Source organism: Rattus rattus, chromosome 14 (genome assembly GCF_011064425.1).
Source record: "Rattus rattus isolate New Zealand chromosome 14, Rrattus_CSIRO_v1, whole genome shotgun sequence".
NCBI lineage: Eukaryota > Metazoa > Chordata > Mammalia > Rodentia > Muridae > Rattus > Rattus rattus.
Window position 1 is genome coordinate 52,682,034 of NC_046167.1, and position 25,808 is coordinate 52,707,841.

At 46.3% G+C, this 25,808-nt stretch overlaps 1 protein-coding gene and 1 long non-coding RNA gene across 2 annotated transcripts; one reads left to right on the forward strand and one right to left on the reverse strand.

Annotated features, from left to right (window-relative positions):
• Positions 1-12,926: 12,926 nt before the first annotated feature.
• Positions 12,927-16,080, reverse strand: LOC116883169 (tubulin beta-2B chain). Its single transcript, XM_032884206.1, has 4 exons — positions 15,809-16,080; positions 14,902-15,010; positions 14,557-14,667; positions 12,927-14,236 (listed from the first exon to the last, which is right to left on the reverse strand). Exons 1-4 carry the CDS (start codon positions 15,863-15,865, stop codon positions 13,176-13,178), a joined length of 1,338 nt encoding a protein of 445 aa, XP_032740097.1. The 5' UTR covers positions 15,866-16,080; the 3' UTR covers positions 12,927-13,175.
• Positions 16,081-16,174: 94 nt separating this feature from the next.
• Positions 16,175-18,153, forward strand: LOC116883170. The gene is made up of 2 exons (XR_004385731.1): positions 16,175-16,349; positions 17,046-18,153. It is a non-coding gene; the product is annotated as an uncharacterized LOC116883170 (long non-coding RNA).
• Positions 18,154-25,808: the final 7,655 nt, after the last annotated feature.

Consider the following 25,808-nt stretch of genomic DNA (forward strand, 5'->3'; position numbering starts at 1 on the left):
CTCCAGAGGAGAGACTGGCAGAGGTGTGCCTTCTGCTTAGGGAGTGGGGACTCCTTCTGCAATCCCTTTCACGTCATCAACAATGACAAGCCAGGATAGTATCATACACCGCTCATTTGGGTTCAACCTTGTGATTGTACAACGATCATTTGCAACTTATAGGTGAAGAAAGGAAACCCCAGAGAGGTTGAGTAAGTTGTTCTAAGTCACACAACTTGAAAGCAAGAAGGAGAACAACTTGATGCCTTGAGTATTTCACAAAACACTTAGCAAAAGAGTCCCCCTTTTTGGTTGGTGCCTGAGGGAGCCAGACATGGGGTAGAGACAGACGAGAAATGCCAGGCTAGGGCCATGGAGACTTCTAGGATAGTGTGTTACAGTTTGGATCTGGGATGTACTACACAGGCCTTTCTGTTAAGACATGGCCCCCAGCTTGATGAGGTAGAACCTGGAGGAGGAAGGACCTAGATCATTGGGGCTACAATGACTCTTGTTTTTAATGACTCTGGGCATGTCTCTGAGGGAGTGTCCAGCATTGTGTTTAGGAGAGGTACTCCCCCTCACTGTGGGTGACACCTTGTAGTAGGCAGCCTAGATGCAAGGTCTGAGGGAAAATCAGTGCTGCCTGCCTTTGCCTCTTGCTGAGGACTCCGGGCCTGTGGCTTCTGGACCTCCACTGTCATTGCCATCAGACTCGGACTTCCTTGGCCTTCCATCCTGGAATGAATACCAATGACTCACCAGGATCTGGAGCCTTTGGCTCCAGAATAGAATTGCTGTGGTATCCGAAAGTTCCAGAATCCACACAAGACACCCCAAGACCAAGTTCTTAACACAAAGGAGATTTATTTGCCTCAGAGGGGAAAAGGGCAGGGAATAAGAGACAAAGACAGAAGATGAAGGATGAAGGAGAAGGGGAAGGACAGGAGACAGGGGGAAGGGATGTTTGTCCCAGACCAACAAACTAAAGGACTGTTTCTGGATAGGGAGGAGATGTGGCCCACAGGAAAATGGAAGTTTATAAGGGAAAATGGGGAAAACCTGGTGTTAGGTGAGGTGTTTAGTTTTAATTGGGCATATTATTTAGGTGAATCAAAGGGGGCTCTCGATTTCTGGACTTGAATATTTTGATAGCTGGGTCTTGGTAGACAGCCTCAGGAAAGAGGAGTGAGGGACCTTGGGGGCAGCTTCAAGAATGTAATCTAACTGTTTAGCAAGGTAGAGGAAATGGGAAAAGGGCAAGGCCTGACAGAGCCATGTTTGCAACTCTCTGGTCTGTGTTTGCTGTGTTGGGCCTGCTAGAGCCCTTCATTATCCAGTGCTCTGAGTAGACTCTCCTGCATGCAGACAGCCTTTGTCAGGTCACCAAAACCTTATTATGTAAGCCACATGCATCTATATAAACACTCACATTCACATTCACATTCTATCTCTTCTAATCCTTTAAAGAACCTTCAGCCGATACAAGGCATATCCTTGAAGTAGGCCCTGGGCCCCTGGCTTCCCCCTCTTTTTCCTACTTCCCAGCCAACATGAGGTGAACTTATTTATTTCCATATTTTTTACCATAGTCTCTGGTCACGATGTGCTTGCTCTGTTGCCCAAGGTAACAGGACATAACCCAAAACCATGAGCCCAAATAGTATTTCCTCTGTTCAGTCAGTCTCCTCAGGAATGTTCTCTCAGTTGTAGAAAGCTGACTGGTACTGGAAGGATCTGTTAGGATGACCCAGGAATGTGGAAATTGCTCAATGGATAAAGCGCTTGATGTGTGTGGTGGTTTTGCCGAGACCACACAATGTGGAAGGGAGGCCTGGTGAAAAATTGTCTAGATTGTCAGTGACCTCGTTAGCATTAGCTGTGGATTTGACACAACCTGGAATCACTTGAGTCTCAGTTAAGTAATATAGCAGGTTGGTCTGTGGCATGTCTGTGTGAGAGGCCCTTCTGACTGTGGATGGTGCCATTCTCTCTGAACAAGGGGCCCTGGGATCTAAAAGGAAGCTGACCAAGTGTGGGTTTAGGGGCGAGTGGGCTTCTGTATGGCTTCTGCTTCAGGTTCCTGCCTGAGTTCCTGTCCTGGTTTCCCTCAGTCATGGATTGTCACCCAGAAGCCCCAATAAAGCCTCTCCTCCTCTGCAGTGCTTTTGAGCATAGAGTTTGCCACAGCATTTGAGTGACACTAGAACAGTTGCACCTGTCTATGGGGGGTTGTGTTGATGGCTGTGACTGAACTGAGACAACGTAGCCTAAAAATGTCTGGCATCATTTCCTGGTTTGGGGCCTGGACTGTAAAGATGAGGCAAGGGGATTGGAGCAAGCCTGAGTAACTTCTTCCTCTCGGTTTTCTCACTACGGATGTGATGCTTCCCAGAGTCTTGGGCTCTAACCATGGTGGCTTCACCACAGTAATGGACTATAATGTAGTGTGTGCTAAAATAAACCCTTTCTCTCTTTAGTTGTTTCTGTCAGGGCATCTTTCACAGCAACAGGAATAAATTAGGACAGAGTATAAACATGAAGACGTGCGTTCAGATGCCCAGAACCCACACACAAGTCAGGAAAGCCTAACTCCTGCTAGAGGACACAGACAGATGGCTCCTTGGAATCTGCTAGCCACTTCTAACTGAAACAGTGAGCTACAGGTTCACTGAGAGATCCTGTCTCAAAAACTAAGGTGGAGAAGAGATTGAGGGCGACATTCTAATTATCAGTCTCTGACCTCTACATGAGCTTGCATAAGCAAGTACACCTGCACACACATGTACACACAGACAAACCATACACACACACACACACACACACACAGGACTTAACTTTCCAAAGCCAAAGTTGACCATCCAAATCTGAAAGTGACATCATATCCAGCTTGAGAAGAACTGAGGTAGGAAAACAGAGAGGTCCTTCCAGCATGGCCAGAATTCTAACCTTGGACTGTGCCTAGGGGGAACAGAAAGCAAGGACCTAGAACCTAGTGGTCATCCTAGGCTCACTGCAGTCTGATCGCCTAGTTTCAACTACTATCCTCCCTCAGAAATCATTAGAGGGTGGTAGGAAGAAGTAGTAGGGAACTGTAGGAACTGGGCATAGTGTGCTGACATCTGGGAGAGTTGGATGGGCAGGAGAACCTTGTGAATGGGCTGCCACTGAGACTAGCTTTATCGTGTCCAGCTTCTTTGAGAAAGTTTCTAGCCTTGCCTTCTGGGACTGGCTTGCAAAAGGGCTCACCCCACCTAGGTGAGGAGTCGGGGCCAGGAGCAGTATGGTCTCATGGCAATTTCCAAGGCCTGGGCTTAAGTCATAGAAGCTGGGCCAGGACTGCAGTAAGTCCAGAAGGGTGAGTGAGCATGGGCACTGGGAACCTGGCAACCCTTTCTCCATCCACCTCTTCCTCAGTTAGTCACTACTTCCAGGTTGTGTTTACCTTAGCCTGGCTCCCTCTGCAACTGATTTAGGGAAAGGCTTTTAACTCCCATCTTTCTTCTACCTGCTGATCTTAGGCTTGCTTCCGAGCCCTGGCAAGTGGTGTGGTATATATTGAGAAAAGCCTGCGAGTCCTAAAGACAATCATGTCTTGTGTGTTTTTGAACTTTCCAACAGAACCCTTGAATGATGGAGTAGATTGAATACAGTATTTGACAGTCAAAATAAAATAGCATTCTGATAAACACAAACACCATATGTTGGTGCTCTGTTGTAAAGTTCTGCCAGAAAGCCTGCTTGGAGAAGGCTGGGCAGGTCACAGCCTGCCTCGATCCATGCAGTACACACATCAGCCCCTTGGCCTTTATCCAGACAAGGAGCATGGTTATGTGAGTACCATCCAAAGAGTGGCATGGGGAACAGTTGGGGGTCAATGACACAGATCAAGAATGTAATAAGTTCTTTGCAGGCTCCCTCTCTCAGCAGAAGAATCCAAAGCTATAATCTGAGGTGATGTGTCAGGCTCAAGGAGGATCTGCACCTGGCGAGAGCCACTATCTTCCTCTCAGGGGCCCACCAATGTTTCTAGGAGGAAGCAAAACCAACAAAAGATAAAGGAGACACAACTTAATGGTGGGTCACATGCATGAGGCCCTGTGTGCACCCATAGCAGCAGAAAGGAAGAAAACAGAAAAACTGAGGTCAGCATGGCCGGCTCTCAGTGCAGACAGCTCATGTCCCCTCGTTGTATTGGCTGTAACAGCACACCCAGTGTGTTTCATGAGCCATGTTTGACTCATCCCGTATAAGAAACTATCTCTGGCTAACATGCAACCCCCCAGCCTTCTAGCCTTGGAAACAGATGTGGCTTCCTCTATGACAGCTGTACTGAGGAAATCCTGTGGAGCAGCCCATGCCTTCTCTGGATTTCCACTCGTACTCTCCTTACGGCACTTTTGTGGGCTTGTATCTGCTTCTCTGGCCGGCTTGCACACTCCTCGAAGGTCGGGGTGTACTTATGCACATTCATGTCATTATCACTATGTCCTAGTAAAATTGAAAGTAAATGGCTAGTGTGACAGACGCATGACAGTTGAGACTGCAAGAGACAAGATGTTCTGGCTAGGGTTAGAATTAGGGTGAGCCAATCTGGAAGATGCAGAGGTAAAGGCTGTGGGTCACAAGTTTGAGTTCTTCTTTAACCTATCTCCCTCACCTTCCCCATCTACCAAACAAATGGAGAAGCAAATTCTATTTTTATAATTAATTAATTAATTTGGTGATAGGGTCTCACTGTGTAGCCCAGGCTGGCCTGAAACTCACAGAGCCCTCTCTTCCTCTGCCTCTCCCTCTGAAGAGCTGGCATGAAAGACACGTGCCACTATGCTCAGCAAGAAGCAAAATCTAAATTATCAAAAATAAGCAATCAAAATGCCCCTTCACAACAGGGAAATGGGGAAGAAAAAACACCCACAGCAGTTTCCATGACCACTGCAGACGAGCAGCATCGAAGGAAAGAGGAGATGCCTGTAGGAGTCTTGGTGGGAACGCAGATGCTCATCGCCCAAGCAGGCGATTAAAAATAAACAAACGGCTAATAAGATGACTCAGTGGGCAGAGGCCACCAAACCTAAGTACCTGAGCTGGAGGCCAGGAACCCACACAGCAGAAGGCGAGAGCAGCCTCCTGATAGCTGTCCCTTAACCTCCAGGTGTCATAACACACTAAAAAGTAAACAATCATAAAGAGTGTTTTAAAACTGTTTTATGAAAACAACAGAAGGGGGCTATAAAGCCCTGCTGTCTTTAAATTGCGGTACAGGGGTTAGGGAGGGTGACCTCTTTTTCTTCCCAGAGAGTAGGAAATTTCATGTCATTTAAAGCTGAGCCACAGAGCCGGGTATGTGGCTTAACGGCAGAGGATTTGCCTAACTTGTGAGAGGCCCAGGGTTCTATCTCCAGTTCCAATAAATAAGATAAGGGTTGTGATCAAATTCCACACATCTGTAATTTGTCTTGTTTTTAAGACTGTGGTATGGAGCCCACGATGGCTGAATTCATGACTCTGATAGCAATTGAGGATGAGCACCGTGCTACCATAAGAGTGCTAAGAAAAACAAGAGCAGAATACTGCCTACACGGATTTACCATCTGCGAAAATATGCTTGTACTTTTGAAAAGATAACAGATAGGAAAGAAAATATTAAAATTAGGCAAACTCCGAAATGAGATTCTGTCAAAAAAATAAATAAATAAAGACCTGTAAAAGTGATAAACAAATCAGCCATAAGCAAAGTTTAAACCAAAAGGCACATAAGAATGGATAAACAGGACAAATGCTGCAATGAAGGAATTAGTATACAGAAAGGCAGACAGACTGACAGGCCAGGAGTGGAGCTGAGTGGGAGTGTGGGAAGGACAGTGACGAGGCATCATCTGGAATGTTCTCCAGACCCCTGGCTGAATCCCCAGGATAAATAAACAAACAGACAGACAGACAGACAGTCTCCTCCAACTGAAAGTATCTAACTGGGCAAAATGGGATTTTGGGTATGAGACAATGGTGACAGCCATCCTTGAGAAAGGGGAAACAAAGGAGGTTGCTCTGTGATTTCCCCAACACACACTATCTGGGAGCTGCTTCCATGTGTCCCTGTGTATGTGTGTGTGGTGGTGGTGGTGGTGGAGTTAAACAGGGTTGGAGTCAGAGATCAGCATTTAGAGCCACAGAAATAGCACTTGCTAGAAGGAACCTTACATGTGCACAAACATAATAACAAAAGCACATGGGCATATCCTTGAACATGTACACGTGTTCACACACACACACAGACACACACAGACACACAGAAACAGACACACACACACACACACACACACACACACACACACAAAGGGCTGAAGAAATGACTCCACTGTTAGAACACTAGATACTCTTCCAGAGGACCCAGGGTCCACTGCCAGTGCCCATATTGTGTGTGGTTCACAACCATCTGTAACTCCAGTTACAGGGAATCCAATCAATGCCCTCTCTTGGTCTCCTTGGGCAGTAGGAATGCATGCAATACATAAACATGTAGGCTAAATACCTATACACATAAGATAGTTTTTTTAAAAAGGAGGGTAGAATTCTGGGACCCTGTTCTTTCTCTTTATTCCTAGCCACAAGGAGATTGGTATCACTCTACAGTGTGCCCTTGCTATGATAAGCTGCTTTACCACTGTGACAAAATTAAGGGGGACAAGCAACTGTGGGCCAAACCCTCCAAGTCTATGAGCCCAAGTGAACCCCTCTCCTTCACTCCTTTTGAGACAGGATCTCACTATGTAATAATCTGAGCTAGCCCCCAAACTCTGGTCCTCCTGCCTTCACTCCTGACGTCCCAGGGATGTACCAGCACGCATCTTCCTTCATTGTGAGCGTATTATCCTATGTATTTGCAGTCATGGAAAGCTGGTGTGGGAAGACATCTCAGTTCCCCTTGATATACTTCATTCTCTCTTCCCAGAATACACTACATATCTTCTTCCCAGGTACTCCTCAGCTGTGCACGCTGACCAGAAGGCTTCCCAGTAGGCTCTACTTTGAATAGCCCCATGCTCTAGGGAGTTTGGGGGATATTCAGATCTAAAGCAGCATAATGGGGAAGGGCAGCATTTTCTGTTGGAGATAAAATTCATAATAGGAAAACTGTTTCTCGGGGTTTTTTCTCCCCAGCTAATATCTAGTGTTGGACTCATACAGAGAACAAGAAAAGATAAGCAAGGCAAGGATCGTGCCAGACGGTCTCAAGCCCTTGAATGTAGGCTTAAGCCTGCTGACCAGCTGGAATCTTGGAGATTTGTTTGTTTCTGGATCAGGGTCCCCAACCCCCGCTCCCACTCCGGCTTCTGCTCCCTGCCTTCCGGTGCTGAGCATAGCATCTGCCTTCGAGGTCCTTTGTCACTGGCTGCGATTCCTTTTTGATCTTACACATGACAAATCTCAAGCACTTCCGAGTAAGAGTGTGCCCTTTACTCACAACTGAATGATTTGGGGGCTTAAATTCATTCCCTGAAAGCCAAGATTTACCAATCCTCTGGCCCTTCATCTGCCTAAGAAGTGAGCACGTGATCTGGACTGACCAATCATTGCCCTTTTCCCCCTGCCGGCAGGGACTGATTCAGAAATGGACATCTGATTTAGGTCCACCGCCAGTCTGACTCTTTCTTTGTAGCAATGGGGTGATATGAGTCGTCACCACTAGCGAGATCCTGGCAAAGAGTGAAGATCAAATAAGGGATGCAGAGCCCCGAGGTGATCGGCAGGGTCCAGTTCGGGCACATCCAACTTTTGACCCTGGACCATGACTTGTCGTCTACCAAGTTCACACCTAAGAACTGCACCAAGTTACAAAAACAGTACTCTCATAATGTCTCAAGTAAGTTTATGGTTTTGTATCTCTCTGCACTCATCGCTTACATGGGGTATGTACATCTAGACTCTAGATATTGCCAGGGGAGATGTTCATCTGGGCTTGTCAACGATGTGAGCCAATAATTTCCCTTACTCCTTTTGGAAGCAAGTTTAAAACTGATTTGGAACATAATCAATAGCACCCAGACTGTATATTACTCCTGGAAAAGTGAAGTGACATTAAAGTATAGCAGGGAGCACATGCTCACCAATACCAGGCTTGATCGCTTTCTTGTTCCTGCGTACATTCATGTCAATTGAACCTCTGGACAGATACTATAAATCGTTTTATACAGGATGTATAAAGCTGAAACGATAAAAGTCTCCCAAATTCATCAATGACATCTGAGGTCTCTCCACTGTAGACTAAATGGTAATAAGCCTAGCACATAGTAGGTGCTTGTTACGTGTGGATTCTCTTTTCTTTTCCTATCAACTGACATACCCAAACCATGTTGTGCTATTCTGTTTTGTGTGGTTATAATAAAATTTCTAAATCTTATTGTTTATAAAGGATAGAGGTTCATTTTACCCATACTTCTAAGTTTGTAACATCAGCATTTTCTGGGCTCCAGTGAGAGTCATGGCTATGCCATGACATCTGTGTTAGGAACATATGTGTATGTGAGAGAAAGAAGAAAAAGGAGCCACTAATGGGAGAGAGAGGGCCATGTTCAGTCTCACAATCACGCAATTGAAAGGAGCTAATCTGGCCTTAGAGACCACATTAATCCTCTCCCAGGATGGCCCATGACCTATGATCATCCTTAAAAATCACCACACTTCACCATTACATCTGAGAATGAAGTCCCCATGTGATTATTGTTGGAAATGAACCATATTCAAACGGTGTCACGTGCCTATTCAGTGAGAGAACTGAAAGAAAGAAGTTGTGAAGATGAATGACAGCTTGCTAGATTCTATTTCCTTTAGGGAATGTTTGTGCTTCAGAGTTGTGTCTGTGAATAATGTAGCTGCCGAAAGCGTCTCCCTGTCTTCACTTCCAAAGGCTCACATGACTCAACAAGTCCTTTGAAATACCAGTCACTGATGCTGGCCATGGACATCCCATATGCACCCCCACACACAACAAACCCTTTGTTCCTGTCCCCAGATAAGTTCCTAGAGACGCCCTCCTCATGGCCATAGAAGTTCACTTTCCATGTGTACCCTGTGTCTTCTCTTATCTCCCAATCCACTAAAATAGATCCCTTTTCCTCGGTGACCAGACACACAAGGGACAGCAAACACATTTATGGTGGAGAGAGAAAGCAAAACACCACAACGACCCTACCATTTTAGCAGTTCAATGTCTGTGACCAGCATAGCCTGACATGAACATGTCATTGCAGGTCATTGAAACATGTCATCTGTAAGTCATGGATATGTTGTATGCATTAGCTTAAAATTAGGAAGACCTCAAAATAAGATGAAATATTTGGATCCAGACATGGACAATGTCTGTAGCCAGACAACCTCGAATGATCTCCATCCGAACACTCCCAGATCTCATCAGAAGTGTGGGCCAGGAAGTTTTGAGTGTTGTTTTCAGTTGCTTTAGAAAATCCATCTTCTCCTCCATAGAAAACACTTCACAAGATTATCTCCTTTCCTAGTGCTATCTTTGAACCTAAGAGACCCTTGTTTATATTACTCTATGGAAAAATGGGTTTTCCCTCCATGCTCATACTACATTCAATACTTCCATAACCCCAAATGTGACATTTCTCCTCACCAAAGCAAGCCATTCTACAGTGGGCACTGCCTGGATGTCCACTAGTTCAGTCCAGATATACTAACTTTCTGGAAGCAGCAGTATTGTGTCATAGTTTGAGGGCTCTGACCCACACAACTGCCCCATACTGCAGATGCCAGTGGCAACCAGTTGGTCACTCCCTATATTTCTGACCAACTACTGTAAATTGTGGCTTCCATTAACCTCTCCTCAGATTTGCCTAATTTCCCAGAGCAGCTTAAGTGCTCAGGGAAGCACTTAAGTTTGCTGGTTTAATATAAATAGAATCATAAACTATTGGGCATCAGACAAAGTGATGCATAGTGCAGGACATATGGTAAAAGGTACAGGTATGATGTCCTTGCTGGACATACAACCTCCACACATTCACTTCTCTGAAACCTCTCTGATGTGTGATATTTCCTGGGAAAATGTGAACAAACCACTTCCCATTGGAGATAGGTCACCACCAACAGACTAAAGGAAGGATGTCTTCTAAGTCTAGCTTGGTAAACCAGTGAATGTAAGAATACATACAGCCAGAAGGACACAGGAAAGAGTGGGTAGGATCTAGGTGAGGATGTAAAGGTCCTCCCCCTTTTATAAGAACCTTAGCAATCCCCATCCTGATGGCCTCGTTAGTCACAGCTGCTCTAAGATGGTAATGGCTGTAATACCCAGAAAGTAGGTCATCTTCCACAGCACCTGCACTCTTGTAAGTGGTCAATTTTTATGGTTTGTCAATTAGATCTTATCTTAGTTTTTTAAGAAAAAATGTTGTGAAATAAGCTGCACCAAAATAAATGTTTGTGGGTATGTGATGGTCACAAGAAACTGAAAGGGAGATAATGATGGTTAAGAAATGAAGAGAGGAATGAATGTTTCCAAGTTGTGCACATGGTTTGACTTTGAAGCAAGCCTAGAAAACCAGGACACGGCTGACACGCTCAGGAAATCAACATTCTATATATGAGTTGTTAGGCGGATTTCCCTAGTGGACAAGTCATATGCAAGCTGGGGTGTGTGAAAGGTCATCTGTGGGAGGGAAGTCTTTGCTGTGACAGTTGTTTGAAGGTCATTCATGTCCCCCCAACTTCCCTTAACTCCCGTTAATTCTCAGTTGACTATTGATAAAATATTACTACTTTTGCAAATACAATTGCATCCGCACATCGCACATGTGACTTTAAAACTAAGAGTTTTAGTCCAAACTGCTAGTAGTTTAACACAATGTCAGTATCCCTTAGGCTGACGCGGCTAGGTAGGCTGCTGTGGAGGCTACAGGAAGTTTGGTTTCTTGCCTCAAGGTAACTTGAACTCTCCTCCTTCATACCAACCTCTAGACCTTATAGCAGATATAATTTGGGAACCTTACTTGCTCAAAATGAATACCCCACTCAAAGCGCATTAGGGAGGCATGGAACACTATAGAAGTTAAAACAACCACTGCTGTGGCCATCAATACTAATCTTACCAGTCCTGCCTCACACACACTCACACTGACTCCCATCACACACTCACACACATCCTAATCCCATTATACAATGGCCACCCCCCAAAGGAAACCACTGTTTAAAATAGTGTCTCTTAATCCAAGTGTCTAAACACCTTTCTCATCTTTGAGTGCTTTTCCTTAATAATGTATTTAAAGTTGACATAAGATCCAGAGCATCTGCTTAAATGGTCAGTTGGGCAAGCACCCTTCTCATTGTGCCAAAATAAACTTGATCTATGTGCAGCGGGGCTGTGCAGAAAGGCTGGCTGGCTGGCACCTGCCGGTCCTTTTCTTCCAAGGTACGAAAGAGATGCACACTTCCAGTATACCACGAGGTACTTGGCAGCGATCCCCCCTTTTTCAAAATTACTGTCATGGGTCTGACAGGTTGTTGGAAATAGGAAACCAAAGGACAGGTCCAGCGGGCCTTGGCAGCTGCCCCAAGTGTTCGGGGCATTTAAAACCAATGTCACACTTCAATGAGATGGTTGAAGCTTTACACCAGCTCAGCCAGGACTGACACCTGCCAGTTTGCCATTAAATATAGCATTTGGAACTAAAGATCCCGGGTCACTTAACCCGACTTGCTCTGTCAGGTTTCTGTGATCTATACTTACACAGTGAACTGTCGCTCTTTGCCATTTATGGAGCCTAGAGGTGGGATGCGTCTTTTCTTTAACATTATTTAGAATGACACTGCTCCTTCTGCCCTTGGAACTGCATCCAAGTGTGTTAAACTCTTTTAAAATAAAATTCTTTATGCCCTCCTTTTAAAGTAGCAGACCTATACTAAATAAATACTCCCATGGAAGTATCTTAAATGAGAACCTATAGGTGACTGGACTCCTACAGTCCCTTTAATTGTTGAATTCAAGTCCATATCTGATTTGAGTGCAAATCTCAGATCCCAGCTCTTCATGGTAAGAATGTAATAAACTATGAGAACTCGTGTAAAGAAAAACTCCCCAGACGCTCAGAATTTACATTTCCAAGTAAACTGAAATAAAGGTTGGCACAAAGTTTATAAAACTGTGGACACTATGGCTGGGAGGAAACCTGAGAATGTGCATATTAAATACCTAACTCTGTTATGTTCCTAAGTGCTCATAACTTTATTAATTTAACAAGAATGAAAGCCCTTTGACAGAAAAAAATAGCTTTCCTTGTGTGCACAATAATACATGCACAAAATTATTCATTGTAGTATTATATATTTAGAAAAGGCTAAATGACCTGCAGGTCCACTGCCCAGGAGCAGGCCAGACAAAGCACTGCATAGGTACACAACGAATGCCCTGCCCCCTGAACACAGTGTTGGGCTGGAGGGGTAGATCAGTGGGATAATGTTTGCTGAGTATGTGCAAGAAGACCCTGGGTTTGATTCCCAGCATCATAAAAATAATATAACTTGGTGGGTACCATCAATAATCAACATTATTGATAATGCTATTCTTCAAGGAGGAAGGCTGGATCAAAGCACACAGAAGAGGAAACTAATTTTTCACTCTCCTTTAAATGCTAAGCAGTGTGTCTTAAGTAACTGCTCAAATAAAACTTGAAAGAAATAAAGGCCTGGTAACATCTACATAAAAACATACTTTCTATAAACAAATGTCATGTACCAAAGGACATCTGAAAATTCAGGATGCTTTCTCCTGTTGAATTGAGTAAAATCATTTTTGGTTCAACTTATATTAATAGCATATCCGAAGAGGAAATACCTGGGCTTCTAGTCTTTTCTAAAGGAAGAAAATATTATGTGTTCAGATAATAAAGAGCTTAATAAGGAGAAAGGAAGAAAAAGAAAAGAGGACACCGTTAGGACACAAAGGTTTATGTGATTTTAGCCATTACAACAGGAGTTCAGAAAGATCTCAAGTGTTACATTGATGTTATCGATATTACAAAAAGAGAAAAAAGTGACAGGCAACAGTGAAGAGCACCAGAGACCCAGCACAAACCTAAGACCATTCTCCTTCTTCCAACTGCCAAGGTATTTTCACAGATTAAGACCCCCCACCCCCTTCTTTCATCTCAGCTTTCCCTAACCTGCTTGGCCTGGGGAACTCAAGCCTCATCCTCGCCCTCCTCCTCCTCGAACTCGCCCTGCTCATCAGCCGTGGCATCCTGGTACTGCTGGTACTCAGACACCAGGTCATTCATGTTGCTCTCCGCCTCGGTGAACTCCATCTCGTCCATGCCCTCGCCCGTGTACCAGTGCAGGAAAGCCTTGCGCCTGAACATGGCAGTGAACTGCTCCGAGATGCGCTTGAACAGCTCCTGGATGGCGGTGCTGTTGCCAATGAAGGTGGCTGACATCTTGAGGCCACGAGGAGGGATGTCACACACGGCCGTCTTCACATTGTTGGGGATCCACTCCACGAAGTAGCTGCTGTTCTTGTTCTGCACGTTGAGCATCTGCTCATCCACCTCCTTCATGGACATGCGGCCCCGGAAAATGGCGGCCACGGTCAGGTAGCGGCCATGGCGTGGGTCGCAGGCAGCCATCATGTTCTTGGAGTCGAACATCTGCTGGGTGAGCTCGGGCACTGTCAGGGCTCGGTACTGCTGGCTGCCCCTGCTGGTCAGAGGTGCGAAGCCTGGCATGAAGAAGTGCAGGCGCGGGAAGGGCACCATGTTCACAGCCAGCTTGCGCAGGTCTGCGTTCAGCTGGCCAGGGAAGCGCAGGCAGGTGGTCACTCCACTCATGGTGGCTGACACCAGGTGGTTGAGATCGCCATAGGTGGGTGTGGTCAGCTTCAGGGTGCGGAAGCAGATGTCATACAGAGCCTCATTGTCGATGCAGTAGGTTTCATCTGTGTTCTCTACCAGCTGGTGCACGGAGAGGGTGGCATTATAGGGCTCCACCACAGTGTCAGAGACCTTGGGTGAGGGCATGACGCTGAAGGTGTTCATGATGCGGTCTGGGTACTCTTCTCTGATCTTGCTGATGAGCAGGGTCCCCATGCCTGAGCCAGTGCCTCCCCCCAGTGAGTGGGTCAGCTGGAAGCCCTGGAGACAGTCACAGCTTTCTGACTCCTTCCTCACCACGTCCAGGACAGAGTCCACCAGCTCGGCACCCTCTGTATAGTGGCCCTTTGCCCAGTTATTTCCTGCACCACTCTGGCCTGCCAGAGCAAAGAAGGATTAAGTCAGCCATGATTGGGAAAATTCTTTCTTAAATAAAGACTCATCTCTCAGATAAGGCTAGTTCAAATTATCACCAAATGGCCAATAAATATTAAAGCAATAAACTATTTGGTCATCAATACAATTAAAAATGAGTTAACAGAGCTAAGATGCATTTGTCTCATAGCCTGAACTAAGGCTTAGATGTCACACTTCTTGACACTATTTATGATCCCAGTCTATCACGCTCCTCCACCCATTACGCTAGTAGTAATTGGCACTTTGTGCCTTTCTGTCTTCAGCTATGCCGCTCACTCACCGAACACGAAGTTGTCTGGCCTGAAGATCTGCCCAAATGGTCCGGATCTGACAGAGTCCATGGTGCCAGGCTCCAGGTCCACCAGGATGGCCCGAGGCACATATTTATTACCTGCAAGGGATTAAGAGCTGGCTTAGCCCTTCAGGCAGTGTGCTCTATAGAGAAGGGCTTGGTCCCAACTCCTTCCTGATTGGTGGTACCCCCAGACAAAGAAAGGTCTATTATAACCAAGCTTTCAAAGGGTTTGGCTACCCCACCCAAAAAAATGGTCATCCTAAAGTATCTAGGCCACCTTATCCTGGGCCCACAGGAGAGCGGAGCTTTTAGGGTGTTAAAAGTAATTACCAGTTGCTTCATTGTAGTATACATTGATTCTTTCCAGTTGCAAATCACTGTCTCCATGGTAACTTCCAGTGGGATCGATACCATGCTCATCACTGATGACCTCCCAAAACTGTGACATAAAAAGCCTCTATTTAGCTATGCACAACCCCACCCCCAATCAATGAGAACTCCCCCCCTCCCCGCCCCCGCCCCACCCCACAGTTTTAACAACAGGACACTGCGGAAGCTTTAATGAGTGGCATGACCGGGGCACAGCCTTAGGGCTTGCATTGTATAGGATCCGAAAGTTGAGACTGGGCGGTTTCTCACACGAACAGCTGTTCTCAGTAGGAGCTAGGGATGGGTGTGTGTGTGTGTGTGTGTGTGTGTGTGTGTGTGTGTGTGTGTGTGGAAAAACAGCCCAAGCTGAGTTTGCAAGTCACAGCCACCGCTGATGGCTGGAGACAAACGCGCTGGGACTATAGGCACAGAGAAAAGGGAGCTGTAGGGTGATGTTTTAAATTCAAAGCACGTTCAGCGACCGCCAGCAATGGTTCACCTCCCCTCCCCCGCAGCTCGCCGGCTGTTCAAGCGAGTAAAATCAATTCTTCTTGTGTAGGGGCCCCTCCCTAAGACCGGCGTGCATTGCCTAGCAGACACACCCGCGTCTTCTTCAGACACGCGTGGCTATTAGGGAGGAAAGAAAAAGGTTATAGCCCAAATTCCGAACAGTTCCAGGAAAAATGAATGAGACCCCATTTTCTTTAAAGTCTCCTCCGAGACCACGCCCATCCGACTGCACAAAACAGCAAGCCAATCCCCCGTTGGCCCTGGTGTCTACCAAGGACCGCGCCGCATTTTGGAGCCCAAATATCTCGAGGGGAGCTTCCCTAGCGTTCCTCCCCTAACCCCTAAGCAGTGAGCCCACCTTGGCACCGATCTGGTTGCCGCACTGGCCCGCCTGAATGTGCACGATCTCTCGCATGGTGCCTCGTTAGCTTCTTGCTGCCTTGGGTCTGGGTCAGTGGGTCTGATGATCCTCCCCTTCCACACCCACTGCTGGGCCACCTGGAACTTACTCCGGAACCGACGGGCTGAGGGCGACGGCCGGGTGGGTTCGGGTTTTTATGTAGGGAGGGTGGGGCGAACGGAACAGACCGCGCCCCCCAGTCAAAGCCCCCAGTCCCGTTCTAGCAAGCGCTCTCCAGGCCGGGTTGACGTAATGCTCTGAGCCCCAGGGACGGTCCGGGGGGCTGGACTATGGGCTTGTGGCCAATCAGCGCGGGCATGAAGACCTTGCGAAGAGTGGGGGTTCTTGGGAGAAGCTGGGGCCTGAGCATTGTCTCGGACTTGAGAAGGGCAAGCTGAGTATGGGAAACTGGGAACTGGTAGCGTGAAGACTGCGGTAGTGTGACAAGGCGGGGTGATTTAATACCAGAGGCTGAGGATTGAGAAGGAGCTGCTAATGGGTGGGTGCGACAGGTGCAGTCCGGTGTTGCGAGTGCGCACTGGTAGGGAGGTTTAGAGTAATTTGCGTTACCCGAGCAGTTCCTCTTCTAACTCTAAGCAGGCTTTGCCAAGCCAATGCACTTGGCGAGAGTACTGCCCCTCTCTTCATCCTTGGAGGTCAATGACTGTCCAGGTGCACACGCCCATTACATAGAAAAGACTAGTGGTCCCATGGAGCCGAGTGTAATTAGAAAAATAGAGATCCAAACGGTCATAACTTTGGACACTTTGGAGCATCTTGGTCTTGCCTTTGTCTTTGTTAACTCTGCTGGTTCCTCTGCTGTAGTAGCAGCGTTTAGGGATAGATGGACCTCTGAGCCTAGCCCTGCCTCACCCACTCCAAGAATACACAGGGCTCTCAGCCTGATACCAGTGATTTCCTTCACCCGGTGATTGGCTTTTGTTCCTCCAGAGTGATGGAGTGGGTGTGGCAGGCCGCGCTGTGTGAACAGTGTAGCCGGCAGAGTGAGGGTGGAGTCCTGGGGGCGGGCCTGGGAAACAAAGGAGTTCACAAAAGCTTGGGATGTATCCCACAACTGAGTGTTTAAAAGCCAGCCAGTCACTGTCCTTCCCAGCGTTTAGTTCATCCATTGTTGGGAAAGAAGGTGGGTTCCAAAAACCGTCCAAGCCTAGAGCATTCTAATTTTCATTTGCAGTGACTACGAGGTCCCAGCCTTGATGCTGCGGATGGAGAGTGGGGGGACACGCCTAAAAACTGCAGCGCGTTGAGCTAACCAGAGACCACCGCAGATCCGGGCACACCCACAACAGCGCGTGCGCAGACCCGGTGCATCTACTCTCCCTTCAAACCTGAATTTTCTAGGCATTAGAGGAAGAAACCGATCCCTTTGTTACTATCTGTGCGCGTGTGTGAGATAAATCTATGCGCTTCTGAAGGAGAGAGGAAAAGGTGTGTCAGAACCTGTTCCCTGCTCTCCCAGGTTGAAGGTCACCGCTTTCCTACGCCGGGCTAGTGGTTTAGGAGGTGATGTGACCCCTTTTATTCTCTAAGGAGAGAGGCCCGGTGACTCAGGGTCACACTATAGGGTAGAGCTCGCAGCTGTTGAGCGAGGGAGGGCTTGCTAGAACCATCCGCAAGCTGTCATCGCCTTTCTTTTCCGCAAGGAGAGTGGGGGTAGGACGGGCTTTAAACTGAATTCTAATGTACCAAGAAAAGCAGCCCAGAACAAAAGCCTTGTCTCCTGTGATTGCCAGGGTGTCCAGCCTGGAACTCTATGGCCAGAGTTCACCAGATACGGGTGTTCAGTTCCGGGTGGGTTAAGAAGAGAGAGGCAAGAACAGTGAAGGTGTGTCCACATGTCCAGTATCAGGGTTCCAAGAACCCAGGCCCTGGTTTGGGATTTTCTCACCCAAGTCTTCCTACAGATGTTGAAGCGTGAAGAGCAAAGACTTCCCAAGGTCACACAGCGAGTTAATGACAGGGTTCGGACTGTCTCCGAACTTTCAGGGAAGGTGACTACATTCACAGCCAAAAGAGCTATTTGAAGGGTGGCTGCTGCGGTGCTCCGTTGACCTGGAAGTAACACCGAGAGGGCGTCACCGGCACTTCGATTATAGATGCCGCTGTGCAGCGGTCCTGCCTGGCTGCGCCAGCCAAGGAGCAATCCCGGAGCCCCAGGGGCTCAACTCTAAACCCGGTAATCTGAGCCTGCCTCTCTCACCTAGTGGGTTCCTTGTTCAGCTTCTGTTTCAGAACCAGATCTTTGCAAGACAGCTGATTAAAAACTCGTGTTTATGATTCTATACATGAAAAAGGCCTTTCTTCTTGGATTTCTTTTAGCGGAAGAGGTTTGGAACAGCGTGACTAGAAATCAGCCTGAAACCTGACCTCCTGGGGATCCAGCCTGTTGGTCCAGGGTCAGCTTTCCTTTCGCGCATTTTGCCTCATTGTCCCCACAGGTCTTGTCTTTGAGTTTACGGTGCTTTGCATTTTTAAATTTTTGCAAAGAGCTGGAGTGTGTGTGTGTGTGTGTGTGTGTGTGTGTGTGTGTGTGTGTGTAATATTGACAACAGCTCCGTCTTTCCCTAAAGGCTTTACTTTCATCTTTGAACTTAAAATAAGAAAGGCCTTATTTCATATTAACTCGAAAGAAGAGCTAATAGGAAGCAAAATCAGACGGGTGCCCAGCGTTTGTTTTTGCCTCTTTATAGTACATTCCTCTCCCTCTATGTCACACACCAGACCCGGAAAATTTAGGACAATGTATTTCATGATCTTTACATACCAATTAATCGTAATGATGCATTAATCTTTAAAAGACAGCGTCTCTGTGCAAAATCAAAACCAACGTTTGATTCGTATAGAGAGGCACCTAAACAGACCCCTTGGATATGTGCTTTTACAAATGTCAGATTTTTTTTCAAGGGCAAGCCCCCAACTGTGCATTTATTGTACACAAAGGGTCATTGTTTTAAGCAACTGAAGTAGTTGGATAGAAAGAAGATTTTTCATAAATACGTAGTAAAATTTTTAAAAATGTATTAATGAAAAATGCATTTTGACCCATTTTTTTAAATCGAGGGACATTAATTCAGGATTTTTGTCCATAGCTAGCCTATATCCACCACTTAAAGTTCAGTTCACCACCCCCACAGCTGAGACGTACCAGGTTTCCTAGGCAACACACGTTTTGCCAATGAATGAAAAGGAATTGAAAGAAAGACTGCAAAGGCTGCAGATCCCTGGTTATTTCTTCCCTTACCCTATCTGCCCTCCTTTTTGCTAGAAATTGTTAGAAATATTGGGAAGTTATCATTCCTAACATTTACGCGAAGGAGCCAAATGCCCAGAGAACTGGAACTAGAAAGGGGTCGCAGCCACATATAGTAGCCGTGGGTGGGCACCGCTAAAGGGTTCCTGTGCTCTGTTGTCTCGGCTCAGCCTGCCCAGCGCTCACCCTCCAATTCTCTCCTTTCTCGCCTTCCGTCTTAGAAATGAGTAACGATTGTGTGGCACAGCGCTCTCCAGAGCTGTAGAATGAAGGCACTACTTGGGTGGGGGCCTCAGAGCCCCTCCCCCGTCCTCCTGCTGCGATGGGGTTCTGTAGGGATCAGACACTTAGGCAACAAAAGACTGGGATCTGCAGAGAAAATTCCGCATCTTGAATGCAGCAAAAGCATGCGGGCACCCGGCACCTTGGTCTTTGTTTCTCACTGGGGCTGGGTGTTTTCCCATGGCCAGTGCTCATGAATTTGAATTTTAAAAGCCTACATCCAGTCATCAAACCTTTCACAAAAGAGGTTTGTCTTCCTTGTCACACAAATCAGCAGGAGGAGGGGAACCCCTGGTTTTCCAGGGCATCAGTTCCCTTTCATGGTCTGCTTCCCCTCCTCCAATCCCTAGCAAAGATTTTTTTTTTTTTTTAAAGATTCTTCAACCTGGAGCACAGGGAAGCACAGGAATGTTCACAGTTCAGCCTGGTAAACTGCATTTCCATAGTACAGAGTCACCCTGGGAAGAATTCAGAACCAGAAGTATTCAAACGGAGGCATGCTAGAACACTGACAGCCTGCCTGTGTAAGGTGCTCTCTGTGAAAGCCATCAGTGTGAAAATGGATCCCTTTTTAAATGGTAGAGTACACAGCAGAAGACAGAATGGATGGGGGAGCCATTTTAAGGGAAGGAGGCAGATTGCTGTAGTAGCAGTGTGACCATAGGCTGCCACCCACATTGTTCCACAAGCAACTGCTGCTTGGCAGTGTCTCCAGAGCTCACGGTCTCTCCAAAATCTACCACAGACCTTTGCTTGTCATTTAAATAAAATGAGACTATGCGGACATGCTAAGCCCTCTGCCCTTTGTCTTGGTGAGCAGGCACTGGCACCTCTCAGCAAATCAGCCTCTGCTTCAATTCCCAATTGATGGCTACTAGTCACAGCAGGTTTTTATTTTTATTTTTTCATGACGAGGATATCTGAGAGAATTTGATGCTCCTTTTAAAGTAGCTTTTTGAAAAGGAAACTTACCAGAAGGTTTAGTCTGGTATGCACATTCTGTCAAGGTTTGGTCTGTTGCTATGTATTGCAATGCGGAATTCTGTACCGGAAGGTCTAGACCTACAAATTCTCATATTTATCAGTCTTTGCGTGCACACCTCACTCCTTAATTTAAGTACATGTTGTAATGCTAAACACTGGCTCTGGTTACCTCAGGGATGAGAGATCCTCACATAGGCCAAGTGATGCTTCTTCGTAACCTTGTCCCCCAAGTCTACTCTGATTGGCCAATAATGATGCCTACAGCCTATAGCTGGGCAGAAGAGAGGTAGGTGGAGTTTGAGTTCCCTGGATTTGGGGTCTGAGAAAGGACCAGGAAAAGAAAGTAGAGAGAGGAGAAGTTGGCATGGGAAAAGTGTGTCATGAATACATGGCCATGAGGGCTGGCCAACTGGAGTTAAGAGCAGCCCAGATGGAACATGGCAAGTCATAACTCAGGTTTTTGATGGGAAGTAGATTCTGATAGCTTAGAGGGTAGGTGTCTGCCCAGCTCTGGTGCTTTAAAGGCTTATCCTACATAGAAAGGTTTTGTGTCTTTTACCTGGGAACTGAATGACTTAAGGCCTGGTAGATACCCTCATCTGAGATTAAATATTCTCTGCAACATATTCAAAAGAATTAGGTATTAATTAAAAGTGTGCTAAAAAGTTAAAAAAAAAATAGAGGAGGAGAATTGAGAACAGAATCCCAAAGAGTTGTCTGTCCACTCGTGTTCTCAGCAACGTAGTCAACAAGAACCAAGAGACATAAGCACCTTGAGTGGTCACGGATAGATGGCTAGATAAACAAAATGGCCCAGTTTATATCATATATCATATATATATATATATAACCCAGGCTTTTAAAAGAAGGAGTTCTTATTCAAGGACTACTCCTCAGGCCGTAATGTTAAGGGGAAACAGCTTGTGATGGTAAGGCACAGCTGCTTGGTTCCATTCATAGGTGTTACACAGAGGAGTCAAAGACAAAGGGGCATGGTAGAATGGGGGTTGCTGGGGTTGGCATGAAGGGAAATCAGGGTTATTTAATAGGCCAAGAGTTTCAGTTTTGCAAGATAATCACACCACTGTGAACATATAGTCACTTCCTTGAAACTGGTTCCAAGATGCCCCCACACAGGACACTGAAATCCTCAGGCACATAAGACTTTTTATATAGAGTAAGATTTGCAAAAAGCCCATAGTCATCCTCCCGTGTCTTTAAGCCATCTTATATTATTTAATAAAAATAAATGCTCCCAGTAAGTTGTTGTTGGGGGGGGGCATTGGTGTGTGTTCAGCAGACCCAATTTCTTAAAAAACAGGGAGGAAAGGTGCTCATGGATCAGTGTTTGGCATGTGCCTCGCTTTTGATGAAAAATCACTGGGGCATGGCTGTGGCTAAATTCTGCTGGGGAAACTAAAGGAAAAACTGAAGAGAGACACTGTGCTGCTCAACGACCTCTGTGGAGAGAAATGGGTGGTTTTGTAAAAGAAACAAATTCACAGCCAGCAGAATAGGAAAAGTCTTGTCAGAAAAGAGCCAGCTGCAGAGCTGTGCAGCCTTACAAGCAGAGAAGTGAAGAAACGGGATTTGTTATGGCCAACAAGAGAGACACTGCAAGCCCCAGATTGTGCCTCATGGCAAGAAAATTCACGACAGCTGCTCTGTTCTCGCTGTAGCAGACAGTGAAACCTGCCAGCCTGTGTGGGGGAGTGGAGGAAGTCCTGAGCGTGTGAAGTCCCGAATGGATGTAATGTAGACATGCGCTGGCCATGCCAAGGACCCTATTGACTCAGTCTCAAGGGAGTGGCAACGTCTAACCTGGGTGAGGCTCAGGGAAATGTCGTACATTTCCCTCTGGTCTGTGTGTGGATGTTGGCAGTGTGTGCAGAAAATATCTCCCGGAGCTTTGCCAATCCACAGTGTTAACTGCCTGAAAACTCTCCTACAGAGACAACACCTACAGAGATTAGCAAAACCTGCCTTCTTGATTCAGCTGTATACCGTAAATCCTGCCTCTATATTCAGCTAATAAACCATTCCTCCGCCTCTGTGTTCAACTGTATATAACAAGCACTGAGTTTCTGGTCTTGCAGATATTCCATCAAGGAATCCAGCCCACCTGGTCCCTGCTCTTCTGTCTACATGTCTGTCATTTCATCAGTCTGTTTTTCTTTATTCCCTCAATGCCCCAATCAGATCAAATTCTGGGAGATACGCAATGATGCACAAGCCTGGGAATGAAACAAATACAATTTTACCAGAGACTTCCAGAGAGAGCCTTCCTGCCTTCTCTGCTCCACTGGTGGGAAGGACACTTAAACTCTGTCCATCATCCACAGAAGTGATGTGTCACAGTTCTAAGTTGCTCTTTTGTTATGAAATTAGTGGTAGCATAAAGGGTTAATGGATGGGCCCCAGTGTGGCTCTCAGTTGTCTGGATCAAAATATGCCTAGGAGATGGGCTCAGGAAACTTGAGTAATAAACTCAAGAAAGCTCTTCTCTCTTACAAAGATGAATGTTAAAGATAACTTGTGTTGGAGACCCTAGCCTTTTGCCAGTGTCCAACAGAGAAGGATATTTACGGAGTCCTCAACATAGTGGGTTCCCAGGCCTCTTGAGTGTTTGGGTACCCTGAATTCTTACTGGGCTCCTCTACTTAGAAGGCTTTGCATGAGCGACTTGGGCCTTCATGGGGTCGCTGTACATGGCTTCTATTCCAGGGAAAGTTGTGATAAAGTCAGGTGTTGTGCTTCTAACGGGAGAGTCCCTTTCTGCCTTCTTCCCATCCAGCACTGGAGAACTCTTTGAATCACATTTTGAAAGACTCACGTTGAATGTCTCCAGCCTCCAGAGATGCTGCTCTTCTCATAGCTGCTCTCGGGGGTGTTTAGAGGCCCTCCCAGGCCTTCAGTGTGACAGGGGTGTCCTAGCAGAGCATTTCTGTTTGCTGCTGTTTGAACGCAGAGTGTGTGCTCCATAGGTTCATGTGCCAGATGCCTGGTCCTCGGTGTGATGGCGTTCAGGTGAGGAGCCTTTCAGGGATGAAGCCCAGTGTAAAGTGAGCGGTCACTGGGAGCCCTGCACCCAGAAGAGGTTAATGCATTTCTCCAGGGACCCCAGTTAGTTTCCCTGAGCCCAAGTTGTAATATATGAGCCTAGCCCTTGAAGGTCTCTGCTTTCCTGTCTTATGAGCTGGTCATACTCCCATCAAGGCACCACTGGCTATCCTATTTACTCAGAATCCTCACTGAGCTGTGCAGTTACAGATAGCATATTCTCAGACCTCCAGACTATGAGCTAAATAAACCTCTTTTCTGAATTAAAATACCCAGCCCGAACCCAGGGCCTTGCGCTTGCTAGGCAATTGTTTTTGTTTTTTAAAGAAAATCATAACTTTATTCTTTCTCATACCTTCCTCATTTATCCGCTAAATAGTGTATCAGACCTGTCTTAGGGTTTTATTGCTGTGAACAGATGCCATGACCAAGGCAACTCTTATAAGGACAACATTTAACTGGGGCTGGCTTACAGGTTCAGAGGTTCAGTTCATTATCATCAAGGCAAGAACATGGCAGCATCCAAGCAGGCATGGTGCAGGAGGAGCTGAGAGTTCTACAGCTTCTTCTGAAGGCTGCTAGCAGAATACTGGCTCCCAGTCAGCTAGAATGAGGGTCTTAAAGCCCACACCCACAGTGACACACCTACTCCAACAAGGCCACACCTAATAGTGCCACTCCCTGGGCTGAGCACATACAAACCATCACAGGGCCTAAGTAATTAAAGGGTACAGATGATTTTGATGGTACCATAACAAAAAGTGTCTACGATGACTTGTTAGAGAAGGTGCCATCAATGTTATCTGAGTCACACTGACACTCAGTATTGACACTATTCCACCCCCAATCCCCACCGCATTTTCCTTCCTTTTCCCACCTTAGTTTTCTGTTCTCTTTATTCTTTTTGTCTCCAAATGACCCCAGACCACCTGAACCAGGGAAAAGAACTGACTGATTAAAACTCAGCGACTTTAATCTTTATAGGAGCCTCATTATAGAGGCTGCATCAGAAGACACATTGGAAAAAATAAACACTGCTTGCCATCCTCCTTTAGCCAAGCATTGTGTTACATGCCTGTAATCTCAGCACTCAGAAGGCTAAGGCAGGAAGATCTTAAGTTTGACTCCAGTCTGGACTGTATACCAAGATATATGTATGCCTCAAAATAAAAAAAAAAATTACTCTTCAGTGCTATACAATCTTCCCTATGGACTTCTTCTCTCTGTTTTCCATAGCACAGAAATACCACACAGAAGGTTAAAGGTGTGTCCACTTCCCAACATACAAACCCATTGTCAAGAACACCACCCATGACTAGGAACGGAGGCCCCTTAGCTGGCTACTACTTTTACCATGACAGTTTGATTTTAGAATATAGCAAGAAGCTGCATAATTCACTCCAAGGAATAGCCCACCCAACTGGCTTTCTCAGCCTCTCACAGGTTTTCTGCCCTGGGCAAGCCACCCACCCACATAGGGCTCCCTGAGAATGGGAATAGTAATGTGGCCACCTTAGAAGTTTCAATAATGCCACTGTGACCTCTTCCAAGGCTGACCCTGCATGAGACCAGGCTGCCATTCTAGGACTGTGACGACACACTAAAGGTGGGCTGGCATAGTGTGTGGGGTGAAACTCTCACGTCCTTGAACATTTGCAGATCCTGTATTCTTTCATGCCCCTCACCTTCATGAGTGATGCTTACAATGGGATCGAACCGTTGTTCCCTGAGTATGAGTGAGCTCTGCCTGCCCCTTCTCTCCTCATAGTTACTCACCGTTTGCTTTTGGAAACTGATCACAGGAAGGCCAGCATGCTGTCTCATTGTACTTCATGTTCTATTGCTGACACTTTGCTCTCCAGCCAGAAGGGATGCCATGATATTTCTGGGTTGCTTTTGGTTGGTTGTTTGGTTGTTCTGCTTTGTTTTATTATTCATTTTTTTTGGAAGTGGGCTTTTACTATGTACCCCAAGCTAGCCTGAAAGACCTATCTTCCTGCCTCAGCCCTGACTACTGGGATTACAGGTTTACACTACCTGTCTTAGTTTACTTTTTATTGTTGTCATAAAAACACTTACCAAAAGCTACTCAGGGAGTGTCCTAGCTGTGGTTTTTATTGCTAATGATAAACACCATGACCAAAAGCAAAGCTAGAGAGGAAAGGGTTTATTTGGCTTACATTTCCACATTGTGGTCCATCAGTGAAGAAAATCGGGCAGGGCAGGAACCTGGAGGCAAGAGCTGATGCAGAGGCCATGGAGGAGTACTTCTTACTGTCTTCCTTGTACAGCCTTCCTTGCACTGGCTTCCTTGCTCAGCTTGCTTTCTCACAGAACTGGAGACCACCCACCATGGGCTGG